Below are 16,644 nucleotides of genomic sequence, written 5' to 3'. Positions count from 1 at the left end.
TACACCAACAGTTTAAATACAAACGGATTGGCCATATTCCTCTCATTTCCTGATGTGCTCAGAGGTAAGCTCTCTTCTCATCTATTCTATCTCTCCATGTTCTAGCTGTCACATTGTTTGTGCAATATTTGTCTCTTTTAAGTGCGTTAAGTTTTAAGTTGCTCGAGCAGCAATCGTGAGTACAATATATGTATGACATGAGCCCTGATCATACTGTACATGTGGATAACAAGGACAAGATACTCACAAAAGGCTCTTATACAATCATAAGACATAAATTATGTCACAAAAAGTTAAACAAATCTATGCAAAAAGATAGAACCAAATAATATTTTTCTATCAATGAAATTGAAGTAATTGAATCAAATTGACTGCAGAATATTTTGAAACATAAAGGTGGTATTTTGTTCACTTTTCACTTTGCTATGAAAACATTTTTTTTCTCTTGATGAATTGCCTTGCAGAATACTGACATCACTTTCATGAATTCATCATTTGACATTTTCAACACATCAAGCAGCCTGATTATTCGAGACTCTCAGAGCACAGCTGTGGCCAAAAATGTGATCATCCTGGCTCTCGGCCTCATCATTAATTACATCAATGGTACACTGGTTCACACCTTCAGGAAACACCAGGTATGGATGTTGTAATTATGAATATAATTATTGCTATTTTTTTTCTTACTATCATCAATAATAATAAATGGATTAAAGTTTTTGTTTCTTCTTCTCCGTTTCAGATATTTTACATGAATCCTCGTTACATCTTGTTCGTCCACCTGGTACTGAACGATATGATCCAGCTCAGCATGACAATCAGCCTGTTTGTCTTTAGTTATGTCTTTTACAAAATTAATGCTTCTTTCTGCTGCTTTTTGATTACCTTTGCCACACTTACTACCATAAACACACCATTAAATTTGGCTGTAATGGCAGTTGAATGCTACATCGCTATTTGTTTTCCACTGCGACACTCGAAACTCTGTACCATCAAAAGAACCTACGTCCTGATCGTCTGTATTTGGGCTTTGAACGCAGGGTCAATTGTGCCAGACATCTTTATTACTTTAGCAGCAGACCCTCTGTGGCTATTCTATTCAACAATATTTTGTGACATGAATAACCTCTTCCGAGATCCTGTAATTTTAGAAAAGAGGGAAGTTTTTTACCAAATTTGCCTCACTGTAGTTTGGCTAACCCTGCTCTACACCTACTTTAGGATCTTTATGGCAGCCAAAGCAGCTAATTCAGTAGATGGAAGTTTAAAGAAGGCCAGAAACACGATCCTGCTTCATGGTTTTCAGCTTCTGTTGAGTATGCTGACATATCTTTATCCCTTGGTCCAGAAGGTTTCATTCCAATGGTTCCCTCGATATTATATACAGGTATATTTTGTAACCTACATCATCATCCAGATTCTCCCCAGATTAATCAGTCCTGTTGTGTACGGGCTACGAGATGCAACATTTAAACACTATTTGAGAAAGTATCTGAGAACAAGAAACAGTCCATAACTGGGCTATGCAGCAAATGTATGAATATATATTTGCTATGGAAGGATCTGGGTCATGGTTGAAGTCCCACTGGTACCGTTGCCTGTACCCGCAGGGGGTCAATCTGTGGTTAGGTTAGTTTAAACTGACTTGGGTGAAAAAGATGAAAGATGAAAAAGAAACACTTAAATTACCCTTCTCGTGATTACATCGCGTAATATTCTGCTCTTTAGAATGACAGAGAAAACAGAAAATAGAGTACATGAGTTAGGTTCTCCTCCCAACCAAAGGCAACAAAACCTTTACCCAGATACAACATGGCTGGAGAAAATCAGTCTCCTACATATCTGCTGCTTTTGGTCAATTGCTTTTTTTTTCGCTTTATGTTCTTCTGGCCTGATGCCCGGAGGTCTTTTATCTGCTGTGGTGATGCTCTGTGTGACAGAGTATCCTCTGTCTTAGTGTTTATGCTGTTAAGCAATACGGTGGTTGTGATTATTCTATGTATGTATGCAGTGTTTTGTTTATTGGCATCATGGATTCTCTGTCCCAAGGAAGGTGCACATCCTGCTGAGACATGTGATTTTCAGAGATCCTTACTTCATCTATACAGGAATTGTTATTTGGAAGCTGCCTTAATTGTATAGCTGATTAGTTGATGGAAAAGTCTAGCTTGGGTTGTAACAGTGCTCTGATTTGTCCCTTACTTGGGGTCAGGAGACCTTATAAGGAGCATTGGTTCAGTAAGGGAGATACTGCCGTGGGGACCTACCCATTCCCATATAAAAGAAGTCAAACAACATGTTGCCTCAGACTCGACTGTCCAGCCTGTGTGCTGCACGTCGACTCTCCCGATTGCACATCAGTTGAAATAAACTTTGGTAATCTCGAGCTCACCGATGTTGTAGTTTGTTAAGGATCTGTACTTTACTTTGTGCAATTTATAAAATTCCACCACAACGCTGACAAAACACTGGATGTAAGCCTGACTGTTATCCGGAGTCGTGTTTAAACCTGGCTTTTTCCTTTAAAACAGAATATCTTACAGCAGAAATGGAATGCAGGATGTGCTTTGACTTTGATTATCCATTCAGCAATGCATCGCAATAATTTTCCCTGCAATTCAATATCGATTCAGAAATTTGTGCAAACTGGCTCCAGGTTCCGCCTGCGCACAGAAAAAAACAGAGTTGGGGGCTGTGTTCATATGCAAGGACCTGCGGCTGTACAGTGTCGTCGAAAACTAGGGTTTTAAGAAGATGGTACACACGTTCAACACCACGATATGTCATACCAACATGCAAACACATGACAGAAGTTGCCGTCCCGAAGCTATACAAAGAGAAAAAGACAGGGGGGCGCTAGCGAGCAGCGATATGTGAGGTTGTATTTGTACAGAGCTCCCGATCGGGGTGAACCTTTTTTGTAAATAATTTTTTTAGAAAACAACTTTGGACGGGCTGAGTTCATCTCTGGCAACTGAACTGTACGTGGGGAGGCAGCTCTGGTTCCTCACAATATATATATATACACCGGTGTATATATATATATATATATATATATATATATTTTTTTTTTTTTTTTTTTTTCTCTGTAATTTTAAGGGGGGCAGCGCCCTAGCGACAAGCCGCCACTGGTCAACAATGAGTTCACGACCACACGTGAAGGACACGACAGTCCCCATATCACCAGATAAGTTACACACAAGTGGAGCTGCAACAATCTCACAACCACTGATCTGAACATACAACTAAAAGGCGGGAGCACAACGATGTAACCCGCAAATGCAAATGGCAGCAACGTGGAGTTAAGACTTGGCAATTCCCTGGGCATGACTAAATTTAAAGAACCACAGTCTTCATAACTGGTGGAAAACCACTGTTTTATATTCTATTAGGGGGGAAATGAACTGTCTATGCTCATAAACATTAATATAAAAAGGTAATTCAAATAATAAAATAAACCTAAATTAAGGTTGAATGGAATTTAAATAAGTTAAACTTTCGGAGCCACGAGAGGCTTAAAACTCTTCAGTTGACACAGTTGACACGTAATTACTCACACTGGCAAAACTGTAGGCTGAATTATAATTCTGGACTAAGAAAAAATCTGACTAATTATGAGTATTACATTTATTCAAATCTATTGACACAGGTGGATCTGACCATCTATGACCAAGACAGAAACACACGAGAGCAAAGTCCGGTCCAAAATAAATAAAATAAAAGAAACCCGCTATGACCTGAGGGGGAAACTCATGTTTGAGATGACGACAGCAAGAACTAATATTAAAAAGAAATGTACATCAGTTAAGGCTAGAGAAATTTGGAATAGTTGTAATAACAACCTAAAAATGTGTCGCTCTATCGTCAAGTTTAAGAAATTGTTTAAAGAAAATATTGTAAATAAATATAAAACACTATAATTATAAAGTATACAATCAAAAACATTCTAGGATGTGAAATGTCAATTTTATATTTTGTCTTACTTATTTTTTTCTTCTTTATGTATTGTTTGTTTTCACTGAGTAAAAGCTAATGTCTCATATTTTTTGCTGATCAAAAGAAAAAAGGGTAGGCACTATAAACTACGGCTTCAGCCTACACCTTTTCGGCAATAGAAATGTTGATTTTTTTTTCTTCCTTTTCATCTTGTTCTGTACAAGCCGAAATAAAGATTAATTCATTAATTCATTAATTCATTAATTCATTAATTCATTCATTCATTCAAAAGACTTGATTTTAAAGGTTCAAATTAGAAACGGGACGTCAGTGGTCTGATCTTCTGCATTTTCAGGTGTTTACATCAAACATAGAAGTGAACCCTCAAAGTTTTAGACAAGGGAAGGCTGGACCTCTGTCATTTTAAACAGGTTTATTTGTTGTTTTGATAATTTACTGGTTGGTTGGGAGCAAATATGGATTAGTCTTTGTCTCTTTGTTCAGACTGCAGGCAAATCTGATTCATATCTGATTCCTTCTCATATCCAATTTTCAGGGCTGACTGTCCCCACTGTTTTTAGCAAGTGTCCAAATCGCATCTGGCTCTGTTCAGACTGGGCCACATCATTGACTGATCTGACGGGTTGCCGTAGCAATGACGTTGGAGCGGAGGCATCACTCAGCGCATGTATTGTGTGACATCATGCAATTGCGACAACAAAAACAATAACAAGATGGAGCCGCTGTTTGCGGCTGTTTTTGGCATCTTCCAACTGCTCCATACCTGTAACGTAGCTCCACAACTTGAAATGGGCGGGTGGTTTGGCGCATGGGTCTGGTCTGGCGTCGCGTAGAGTGACGTCACGGACAGTCAAAACCGATCTGAGTGTTTGGAGCTGTTCAGACTGAGATCTGCCCAAATGCGATATGAATGCGATATGAAACTACCTCACGTAGGTGGTTTCGATCTGGTTTGCAAAAATCGGATCTCATGCGGTTTGGGACTGTTCAGACTTCAAAAGAGTCATCCAGTTTCAATCTGGATGGGCTAAAAATTGGATATTGGCTGGCAGTCTGAACGCGGCCTTTGTCACCACCATCACCCCCCTCCCCCCCAGCTGCCGCACATTCACACCTCACCACAGCCAACCCCCCCCCACCTCTGTCTACCCCCCTCCCCCCCACCTGACACCCTGCCTGCACTTCAGATCTGTGAGGAGGAGGTGTGTCGGCTGTTCCAGAGGCAGAAGGCCAGGAAGGTTCCAGGCCCAGACAGCGTGTCCCCCTCCTGCATGAGAGCCTGTGCCGAGCAGCTGGCTCCCACCTTCACGCAGATCTTCAACCGGTCCCTGGAGCTGTGTGAGGTGCCCTCATGCCTCAAACGCTCCACCATCATTCCAGTCCCCAAGAAACCCACCATCACAGGACTAAATGACTACAGGCCTGTCGCCCTGCCATCTGTAGTCATGAAATCCTTTGAGCGGCGGGTGTTGAGCCACCTGAAGGACATCACAGGCTCCCTGCTCGACCCCCTGACGTTTGCCTACCGGGCAAACAGGTCGGTGGATGACGCAGTCAACATAGGACTGCATCACATCCTGAGTCACCTCGACACCCCAGGGACTTACGCGAGGATCCTGTTCGTGGACTTCAGCTCGGCGTTCAACACCATCGCTCCTGAAATCCGCCACCAGAAGCTCACCCAGCTCACAGTGCCTGCCTCCACCTGTCAGTGGATCACCAGCTTCCTGAGTGACAGGAGGCAGCAGGTGAGGCTGGGGAGCATCACATCCAGCACCCGGACCATCAGCATTGGCACCCACCAGGGGTGCGTCCTCTCACCACTGCTCTTCTCCCTCTACACCAACGACTGCACCTCAGGGGACTCTTCTGTGAAGCTCCTGAAGTACGCGGACGACACCACTGTCACCGGCCTGATCCGGGAGGGTGACGAGTCTGCGTACAGACAGGAGGTGGAACAGTTGGTCCACTGGTGCAGTCAGAACCACCTGGAGCTGAACCCGCTCAAGACTGTGGAGATGACAGTGGACTTCAGAAAAAACCCACCGCCACCAGCAAATACAAAACTGTCATAGACAGAAATTTCACAGACACAAGTATGCAAAAAAATAAACTTTTAAAGAAAACTCAAACTCTTTCAGTTCACTGTGTTTTCTAGTAGTTCTTCTAGTTTTCTATTGTTACTTTTAAGTTCACTGTTCCCTTTGTGGTTTGACTGGTTGTAAAGCATGTAGCTTTAATTATCATGCATGTAGCTAAAATTATCACCCAATTCTGTGTTTCACCATGTTAGTCAACTTCACTCCAACTCATTACCACCAATTTTACACTTATTTTTGGAATGTCAATAGAACTCATTTACATAAAATTATACCTCATTTTTGAATAAAAATAAGCAGAAATTCTGAATTATTTTGACTATAGTTAAACTCAGAGGCATATAATGAATGGATTATCACAGACTGGTATATGTGAAAATGAAATTAAATCATTTCAAATGTTTGGACCAGCACCCAGCACCAGCCAGTGGTTGGTGGGTCAAATTGAATATCACAGGAGGGGAGACGTTGAATAAAATATCCATAATTCAATGCAAGTAGTGATCAATTTTATTTGAAATGAGTGTAAAGGTGCGGGTATGGTTCTGCGTCACACACACGCAGAGCACACGGCGCACCCGTGACGCCGTCACGAATCGTTCAGAGTTCTCCGTCTCTCCATTTGGTCGCGGTGCAGTACCCCCCGCGGCCACTAGTTAGCGATCTTTTTCTGAATGGTTTATCCGACTTTTTCCGGTCACAGTAAATCAAAGAAATAAGGACAACTATTGTGCAAAAAACAAAAACAAAAAAAATCACATATAAACGAAGAAAAAAGCCCTGGAAGTTCACTACTGATTCAAACCGGAAACCGGAAATGCTTCGCTTTCAAACGAACCAATCACAGCCCTCTCGGTCTGCGTGTGGTCGGCGTCTCCTCGACGCGTAGTTACAATTTTCGGGAGGTGCACGTCAATGACGGCGCATGTGACGGCGTGTCCTCTGCGTGTACAAAAACCACACGCCGTAGACACGGCGTCGTTTTGACGCAGAACCATAATTCAGCCTTAACAGAGGCGGTTATATGGAAGAAAATCATATTTTTGATATAAAAGAAAAGTGAACATGGGTCAATTTGACCAAAAGACCACAGAAGGGTTAACTATTAACATTTCAACATAATCAACTCATCCAAAGCTTAAAGGAGCATGAGGCTCCTTTTAAGAAATGAGACTCTCTAGCGCCACCCTTCGCCATGACGGCCGTTGGGGGTACTGCAGCCAACAGCGAAGCCGGCACGGGAGAACGGGGAGAACGCGCATGCAGCGTCATGTGACGTCACATCCGCAGCCCAGCGCGGGAAATTCGGAGGCCGAATTGCAGCGCATTTTGCAGCACACAGCCTGTTCAAGGCAATGGAGAGATACGCTAAAGGGCTCATTCTTTTTGCTTTGGAACGCTTCATCTGACATTATTACTAGAAAACTTAAAATGTATACAAATTTTTTTCATAAATCCTGCCTCAATCCTGCCTCATTCTCCTTTAAAATAGCGTAACATTGTTTTTGGACGGTAAAAACTGCAGGGGACCAAAACTGCCTTTTGAAAAAGTGCAGGGGACATGTCCCCCCTGCCCCCCAAATTACGTCCATGAGCGCTACAGAGCACTGTACGCTAAGACCTCCAGACACAGAGACATTTTCTTCCCCCAAGCTGTTGCTCTGATGAACTCTCACAATTAATAGAGTCTCAGAGAAACCAACCACCGTGCAATAACAATAATAGCAGTAATTATAATAACTATCACACGCTGTAACAATGCACCGTCCAGCAACAATCATGTCTGCCTCATTGTGCTGCACCTTTCACTTAAAAAAAAATAAAAAAACATATGTTATTTTATTTAGAGCCATCATTGTTCTACCTCATACTGCTGCACCTTTCAGTTCTCTAATTGTATATATGTTAATAAGTGCCTACATTTGTTTTTTTAACTACATTTGCTTATTTACTTTACCGTTTGCCATTTTTAAATCTGGGTACAGCGAGCGAAACAACCAGAGTCAAATTCCCTGTTGGACAATGTTCAAACTTGGCCAATAAAGATGATTCTGATTCTTTAGTTGGAAGGTTTGGGAGGAGGATTTTGACCACCGAACCGACTCCTACTATCCACTCACTGCACCTAGAAATTTTGTCCGAAATTCTGGGAAGAATCTGTGTCTCACTTTGTTTTTGTTTTTTTGCCCTTTAAGCTCTCCCTAAAATTCCATTCACTGAATGATTTTTGCAGTTTTTATACAAATATGTCAATGATAACTCCATACTATTGAGCACATCAACATTCGTTTGCAGTAAGAATGGGAAAAATAACAGCTGTAACTTTTCATCCCTTGTGACGTCAATGATACGATACACCTTTAAGTGTTGAGAGAAGCAGTAAACACTTTAATGTTGCAAATTTGGAACTCATTGCTGACCTAAAATACATGTGTATGATAAAAAATTAAGCAAATTGGATGAAAACATCAAATATTATGCATTCACAGTCTCTACAAAAGAATTAAAAGTTAAGGAACAATAAAAACCTCTTGTTTTTTCTTTAGTCAGTCTACTGCTGCAACGTCTTGGTTCAATTACCTCGAGACACCCAACACACAGCAGGATGACATAGTCACATCACATTTAGTTAGACCTGCGCAGTTGCAGTATTAATATAAACAGCCATCCTTCACACTCACTCACCGACCCGAAGAGGTAGAGCCTGAAGTGACCTACATGAGGTAGGAGTCCTGAGGTAGCATCTTTTTACTCTGTTTTCCCATGTCCCAGTGTCTCACTTTATGAATGTATTTAATCCATGAAGGTTTATTATTGTTATTGTTAAAGTTATTACTTTTTAAAATTGCAAATTAATCGAATTCTTTCCACAAGAAAAGTTTGGGGTTTAAATCAAAATTGCTGGGGTTTATTTATAAAGCAAAACACTGTACTTCTACTCGTCCAGAAGATTGTCATGAACTTGGGTAGAAAATGTAAAAAATTGACTAATATTTAAAAGTAACTGTACAAATGTGATATTTTTCTTTATGTGGCAATCTGTGCCAAACTTGGTCTGAAAGGAGTCGTCAAGGAAAAGAAGTTCTCATTCATGTTCTGCCTGTGAGACTGCATTTTATAAATTTTTTTGGGTGCATTTATTGTTTAAGCTCAGATTAATTAAAGCTTTTTTAAAACTCATTAATTTAGGGAAAAAAAAGTTAAGGGCAAAAATAATTACCTCAATGTAGTATTTACCAACTGTTCATTCAGCTGCATATTTCAGCAGAGAATTTAGAAAAGGAAATTATATTTTCTTGTCTCTTAGATTAGTGATTTGTTTGAAATCAGGTTTGAGATCAGCTATTGTGAGAGAAAAAATCTGGAGTAAAGCCGTTTATTCAACTTGTTAACTGAAAGGTTCAGGATTGTTGCACACTTAGACGTTTAAATATGATTATGAGTGACCGACTTTCATGATGAGAGCAAAAAAATGTACATTTTACTTTGAAGTACTGATGTTGTAAATGTTTATAAAATGTAATTTTCTTTTTGTAAATGTCTTGTCTTTTTTAAAGCCATTTTTAAACATTTGAAAATTACTGTTAATACGAGAAAAATTACAGCAAAACATTCACTATACAAATATTTTCTCTCCTGTAAGAGTCCTGCAGGTTACCTTCGTCATCGTCATGAATTCCTCATCTTACGACGTTAACGTGTCCAGTAGCCTGGTTGTTCGAGACTCCCCGAGCACAGCAGTGGCTAAAAACGTGATCATCCTGGCTCTCGGCCTCTTCATCAATTACATCAATGGCACACTGGTTCACACCTTCAGGAAACACCAGGTATGGAATGTGATTATAAATGCAGTTAGTGAGAAATAATACTTTAACAAAATAATACATGAATTAAAGTGTTTGAGGATTGACTTAACACACGTCTTTTTCTCCATTACAGATATTTTACGTGAATCCTCGTTACATCTTGTTCGTCCACCTGGTACTGAACGATATGATCCAGCTCACCATAACAATCAGCCTGTTTATCTTTAGTTATGTCTTTTACAAAATTAATGCTTCCCTCTGTTGCTTCATGATTACCTTTGCCATCTTCACCACCCTCAACACACCATTAAATTTGGCTGTAATGGCAGTTGAATGCTACATCGCTATTTGTTTTCCCCTGCAGCACAATGAGCTCTGCACCATCAAAAGAACGTATATTCTAATATGCTGTATTTGGGCTTTGAGCGCAGGGTCAATCATACCAGACATCTTTATTACATTGGCAACGGAGCCTATGAGGCTGTTTTATGCCAAAATATTTTGTGAGAGGGATAACCTGTTCCGACACCCAATAAGTCAAGAAAAGAGGGAGATTTCTTATCTATTTTATCTAACTGCAGTTTGGCTAACCCTGTTCTACACCTACTTCAAGATCTTTATTGTCGCTAAAAAAGCGAATTCAGTGGATGGAAATCTAAAAAAGGCCAGGAACACGATCCTGCTCCATGGCTTTCAGCTGCTTCTGTGTATGGTGACGTATGTAGGCCCTGTTTTACAAAAGAATCTTTTACAATGGTTCCCGAAACATTACATAAACGTACTCTTTTTTAGCTACATTGTCATCCAGATTCTCCCCAGGTTTATCAGTCCCATTGTGTACGGGCTACGAGATGCAACATTTAAGCAGTATTTGAGAAAGTATCTGCTCTGTGGAAAGAGAGCCGGTAGGAATCTGTAGCTTTCAGATATATTTATGTACAAGAGAGCTGAGAGTACATGTGTTCTGGTGCATTAAAAAAAATAAATAAAAATACAGCAATCTGTACAAATGTACTTTACACAATCTCCTTCAGCACCTCAGGGACAGCTGGTAGCCTTGGTATCTGTAGAAAGTTCCTTATTGACCAACGATAATCAGGCTGCAAATTCTACCGTAAAGTACATTCGAGTTTAACATGTTAAAGTTTGAAGTTTTTTTGTTATTTTTCCTCCTCTGAGGATTGGTTAGTCTGATCTTGGTGTAAATGTGCTGCAAAGTCCACTCTTGGTGAGACTGCCAGCAGTCTTGTATTTAACTTTTAATCACTAAATCTTGTCTGAATATCATCTTTTTATGGGGGCCTACATGGCTGCAGGTGATGATAAATTACAAAAAAAAAAAACGTTTTAATGCAAAAATACTTTGACATAAAAGCTCAGTTAAATAGTTAAAAATCTTACTTTTTCTCAACTTGAAAAAAATAATTCTTTCCCTTGTTCAGGACATATCTTGGTGGAAACAGTTAAGTCATCCTCTTCCCAGTCAGATTTACATGAAGAGAAATTTAGTTCTATGCTGTGACACTAAAGTTTGTTGAAAATATTTTGACAAAGTCAGGTCAAGAACGACAGCCTTCTTCAGTTTGTTCCTACTGTGATTACACCAATTATTGCAACCAACTGGTGTGCATATTGCTAATTCCAAATTATTTATCTTGTGCACTCAGTTACAAACTTCTACACCTAAAACATTTTTCACATTTTCATTTCCGGTTGCAAGTGTGCGCTGCTGTAAAAATGTTTGCACCACCACAGGTATGATGCACATAACAGACCGGAACATAAATGAAAATGAGCGAGGCTGACCACTAAAAATGTCATTCCCTGTCCAGTCAAATGGTGCATCTCTAGTAGTTCTGACCAATCACTGATATGTCACTTCACGTCAGGGAAACTCCTAGTTGGGAGTTAGAACGAACAAGTGCAGATCAATAAAGACTTAAACGCTGTGTCCTCCAGAATTCGGTACAACCGCTCCACCATCATTCCAGTCCCCAAGAAACCCACCATCACAGGACTAAATGACTACAGGCCTGTCGCCCTGACATCTGTGGTCATGAAATCCTTTGAGCGGCTGGTGTTGAGCCACCTGAAGGACATCACAGGCTCCCTGCTCGACCCCCTGCAGTTGGCCTACCGGGCAAACAGGTCGCTGGATGACGCAGTCAACATCGGACTGCATCACATCCTGGGTCACCTCGACACCCCAGGGACTTACGCGAGGATCCTGTTCGTGGACTTCAGCTCGGCGTTCAACACCATCGCTCCTGAAATCCGCCACCAGAAGCTCACCCAGCTCACAGTGCCTGCCTCCACCTGTCAGTGGATCACCAGCTTCCTGAGTGACAGGAGGCAGCAGGTGAGGCTGGGGAGCATCACATCCAGCACCCGGACCATCAGCATTGGCGCCCACCAGGGGTGCGTCCTCTCACTACTGCTCTTCTCCCTCTACACCAACGACTGCACCTCAAGGGACTCTTCTGTGAAGCTCCTGAAGTACGCGGACGACACCACCGTCACCGGCCTGATCCGGGAGGGTGACGAGTCTGCGTACAGACAGGAGGTGGAACAGTTGGTCCACTGGTGCAGTCAGAACCACCTGGAGCTGAACCCGCTCAAGACTGTGGAGATGACAGTGTTTATTTCACCATAAAGACACATCTCCAAAAACATACTCTCTCAAAAATGGCTGCAGACCCACAGCAGCACGTGGTCCTGGCAGCAAACCGGGATTGATGGAAACTGGCAGCCTTATATACACCCTGCCACTGAGAATGACCACAACAAAAGGGAGAACTCACCCTCACCATACATTTAAATATATACCCCAAAACACAAATACATGAAATATATTTACAACTAAACCTCAAATACTCTAAATAAGGTTAATGATAAACTACAAAAATCAATTAGCAATCAAACAAAAGCTGAAGAGTCAATCAAAGAGCCTAACACCTCTCCACTAATTGCTGACTTGGTTTCTCCTGAGCCTTTAAATTGGTGCTCAGCCCTTGCAGACACTTTTAGCCTGAACACCCTGCAGAGGAGAAACAGAGGTGAGTAAACTACACAGCATGGCACAGGTAAACCAATCACATAAGCACATGTGTTGAGCTATCCAAACCAAATGTTTGTCTCTGTTTTACAGGCTGGCCTTCAATTCCTCCCAGCAACAAAAATCTACAAAAACACAAAATTAACAAACAACTTCAATAAAAATATTAAATGTTTTGTGTTTGTGTCTTAATTTACTGATGACCACCATAAATACTATAAAATACAGATATCAACAAGTAATGAAGAGGGCCTTCATTACATTTCCTCCCCCCTCTTCTGGAAGAGTACAGTACCTCAGACTTCATGGACCCGAGACAGACAGTCAGCCACCATGTTGGTTTTCCCAGATCTGTAGCGGACTGTGAAGCTGTATGGTTGCAGGGCCAGGTACCACCCAGCCACACACATGTTGGCATCCTTCATCCGGTGCAACCACTGAAGGGCACGATGATCTGTCTCCAGATAGAAGTGTCTTCCTAGAAGGTAGTACCTGAGTGAATCAATGGCCCACTTCATCGCCAGACACTCCTTCTCCACGGTTGAATATCTGGTCTCCCTGTCCAGAAGCTTGCGGCTCAGGAACACAACTGGCTTCATCTCTTCCTCCACTTCCTGGAGCAGCACTCCACCAAGGCCCACTCCAGAGGCGTCTGTTTGCAGGGTGAATGGCTTATCAAAGTCAGGACAGTGCAGGACTGAATGGGTGAAGATTGAGTCTTTGAGCTCGCTGAAAGCGCTGTCACACTCCTCGGTCCAACGCACTTTGTTGGATGCTGAGGCTCTCGTGAGGTTGTTCAGCACTGCTGAACGCTCTGCAAAGTGAGGAATGAACTTCCTGTACCACCCGACCAGACCCAGGAAACTCTTCACCTTCCTTTTGGTGGTAGGGACAGGGAACGCCTGGATGGCCTCCACCTTCCCCACTTGAGGCTTGATTTTGCCAAAGCTGATGACATAACCCAGATACTCAACCTCTCTCTGGGCTACAGCACATTTCTGTGGGTTGATGGTTAGTCCTGCAACTCTGATGCATTGCAAGACCCGTTGCAGCTGGCACATATGTTCTTCCCAGGACTGGCTGAAGATAACCACGTCATCTAAATAGGCAGCAGAAAACTCTGACACATCTCTCAGAACATGGTTCATGAGTCTCTGAAACGTGGCAGGTGCCCCCTGGAGGCCAAATGGCATTACTTTGAATTGGTACATACCAAATGGGGTCTTAAAGGCCGTCAACTCCTGGGCTTCTGGTGCCAGTGCCACCTGCCAATAGCCTTTACTCAGGTCAAGAGTTGTGATGTACTTGGCTCTTCCAACTCTCTCCACCAGGTCTTCGATTCTGGGCATGGGATATGATTCAAATCGAGATACAGAATTTAGGTACCTAAAGTCAATACAAAATCTCAGTGAGCCATCTTTCTTGGGTACCAAAACAACAGGGCTGCACCATTCACTGCTGGATACCTCAATTATACCCAGCTTCAACATCAATTTGATTTCTTTCTCTAACACAGGCACCAACCGCTCAGGGACCATGTAGCTCTTCTGCCGTGCTGGAGCCTCATTCTTGAGCCGAATCTTGTGCTGGACGAGGGAGGTGAAACCTGGCGTCTCTTTAAAGAGCTCTGGGTCAAGCAGAGGCACAACATCCTTCTGCTGTGAGGCTGACAGATGGGTCAGGTTTACAGGGCTGGTTTCCCCAGTACTGGCTGGAAAAAACTTCTCTGTCACCTCCTCATCCTGAACTGCTCGAACAAACAGCTGATGGTGCACTGGCTCCTGGCGAACCTGGAACTCCTTCAACAAGTTTACATGAAATGTCTGATATTTTTTGACTCTCTCTGGCATAAAAAGTTCATATGTGACCTTACCGGTCCGTCTGATGACTTCATACGGTCCATGCCACTTGGTCAGCAACTTGTTGTCGGAGGTAGGAAGCAGCAAAAGCACCTGTTGACCCGGTTCAAAGACCCTCTCTCTAGCTTTTTGGTCGTACCACTTCTTTTGGTTCTGTTGAGCTGTCCTCATGGACTGCTGGGCCAGTGCTGACATTTCCTCCAACCTCTCTCTCATCTTGACCACATATGCTACCACGTTCTCTCCTGTTGACGGAGGACTTTCCCATTATGTCCCGTTATAGTTCATTTTTTTCTGTTTATACTAATCTTTATTTCCTTGTTTTGAGTTACCATGCTGGTGGAGGAGTTACCTTTCCTGGTGAGGCAAAAGGCGTGGCCAAGGGTGGAGGACTGTTAAATCCTGTGGCATGCCCATTAAGCCATACTATGTGCTGTTATGTTAGAGGGGGGGATTTGGGGTTTAGTTGGTTTCCTTTTGTATTAGTTGTACTTGTTGTCCATTTTGGTTTCCCCTTGTGTGTTATTTGGTTTGGCCACGCCACTATATATGTTCCCTTCTGTGTCATTATAGGAGAGTCAGTTTTGTTTAGTTGGTGTTTTGTTATGTTGCTAATAGTTTCAGTGTAGTTCTGGTTTGTTGACCTCCTTTATAAACCTGGATAATGAGTTTTGGTTTATATATACATTTTTGTAGTAAATAAACCCCTTTTTTTTTAAACCAACTCCTGTTCTCCTCCTTGCTGACTGCTTGGTCCCTAACAATTGGTGGCAGTGGTGGGATCATTCAGTGGAGGACACAGGATTTTTTTTTCTCTGTTTCCCACCTCCAACATAAAAGGAAAATGCATCGAGGAGGAAAGACTGGAAAGAAAGTGATAATTGCTCAGGAGAAGCCAGCAGGTGAGGAGGAGGAGGAAAATAGAGTCTCTGAAGTGGGGGAAAGTACTGACGGTGAAGGTAGAGAGCCAACTCTCTCAGACATGATGGGTATTCTTCGGGCTCATATGCATCAACAAGAGGCTCGAGAGGAAAAGCAGACTGAAGTGACTGCAAGACAAGAACAGCGCTTTAAAGCACTTCACCACCAATTTCAGCTTTTACAGTTAGAAGTTCAGGCTCGAACGTCTCCAGTACCAGATCCTCAGTTGGCAGACTCTGATCCAGAAGAGTTGGGAGCTCACTTATCCAGCATACCGCCTTCTCAGGCCCAAGTGGAGCCTTTGGCAACCAGTCCGACTATGGCCCCAGGTTGTCAGCTTCACACTCATCACACGCCTAGGTTGGAAAAATTAACTGACACTGATGACATTGAACACTTTCTCATCACATTTGAACGCATTGCTGTAGCATGCCGGTGGCAAAAAGCAGAGTGGGTCTTTCATTTGATCCCATTGCTAACTGGAAAAGCTAGAAGCGCTTATGTACATATGGACATTGATGACTCCCTTGATTATGATCAAGTAAAATCTTCCATTCTTGCTAAATATGACATTAACCCTGAGACCTACAGGTTAAGATTCCGCTCTCTAGAGGTGAACCCTGATGAAAACCCCAAGGAGTTGTACGCAAGGCTTAAGGAGCTCTATGGGAAGTGGATGCAACCACAAGGTAAAACCATCAAGGATATTAGTGAAATGATCATATTGGAGCAATATTTGAGAATGTTGTCCCCTGAGCTTCAGGTCTGGATCCGAGAGCGTGACCCAGATTCAGCTATGGAGGCTGCTAAGCTGGCTGATGTCTTTGTGGCTGCCCGGAGGAAGGGGCAACCATGAAGTTACCACTCATGGAGAGCCACAAAGGACAACCGCAAACTAGCCCATCAGGACCATCAGGGGCAAACGACCAGTATGGGTAAGCCTCCTA

The 16,644-nt window shown here is 42.4% G+C and overlaps 2 protein-coding genes across 2 annotated transcripts; both read left to right on the top strand.

Moving 5' to 3' along the window:
• Positions 1-536: 536 nt before the first annotated feature.
• On the top strand, positions 537-1,516 carry LOC133449338 (odorant receptor 131-2-like). The gene is made up of 2 exons (XM_061728483.1): positions 537-638; positions 743-1,516. Exon 2 carries the CDS (start codon positions 752-754, stop codon positions 1,514-1,516), a length of 765 nt encoding a protein of 254 aa, XP_061584467.1. The 5' UTR covers positions 537-638; positions 743-751.
• An 8,211-nt stretch (positions 1,517-9,727) lies between these two features.
• LOC133449128 (odorant receptor 131-2-like) lies at positions 9,728-13,062 on the top strand. Its single transcript, XM_061728259.1, has 5 exons — positions 9,728-9,883; positions 9,996-10,777; positions 11,822-11,939; positions 11,991-12,157; positions 13,011-13,062. Exons 1-5 carry the CDS (start codon positions 9,728-9,730, stop codon positions 13,060-13,062), a joined length of 1,275 nt encoding a protein of 424 aa, XP_061584243.1.
• The last annotated feature ends 3,582 nt before the right edge of the window (positions 13,063-16,644 follow it).

This window comes from Cololabis saira, chromosome 8 (genome assembly GCF_033807715.1).
Source record: "Cololabis saira isolate AMF1-May2022 chromosome 8, fColSai1.1, whole genome shotgun sequence".
NCBI lineage: Eukaryota > Metazoa > Chordata > Actinopteri > Beloniformes > Belonidae > Cololabis > Cololabis saira.
The sequence above is the reverse complement of the archived record's forward strand: the minus strand, read 5'-3'. Positions and strand labels throughout refer to the sequence as shown.

What these genes read in the sequence shown, in the direction of transcription:
- LOC133449338 (XM_061728483.1), top strand. Translation starts at nt 752, where the DNA reads ATGAATCCTCGTTACATCTTGTTCGTCCACCTGGTACTGAACGATATG.
- LOC133449128 (XM_061728259.1), top strand. Translation starts at nt 9,728, where the DNA reads ATGAATTCCTCATCTTACGACGTTAACGTGTCCAGTAGCCTGGTTGTT. An exon ending in ACACCTTCAGGAAACACCAG is followed by an intron (nt 9,884 to 9,995) that starts GTATGGAATGTG and finishes TCTCCATTACAG; the next exon opens with ATATTTTACGTGAATCCTCG. An exon ending in AAGAGAGCCGGTAGGAATCT is followed by an intron (nt 10,778 to 11,821) that starts GTAGCTTTCAGA and finishes TGTGTCCTCCAG; the next exon opens with AATTCGGTACAACCGCTCCA.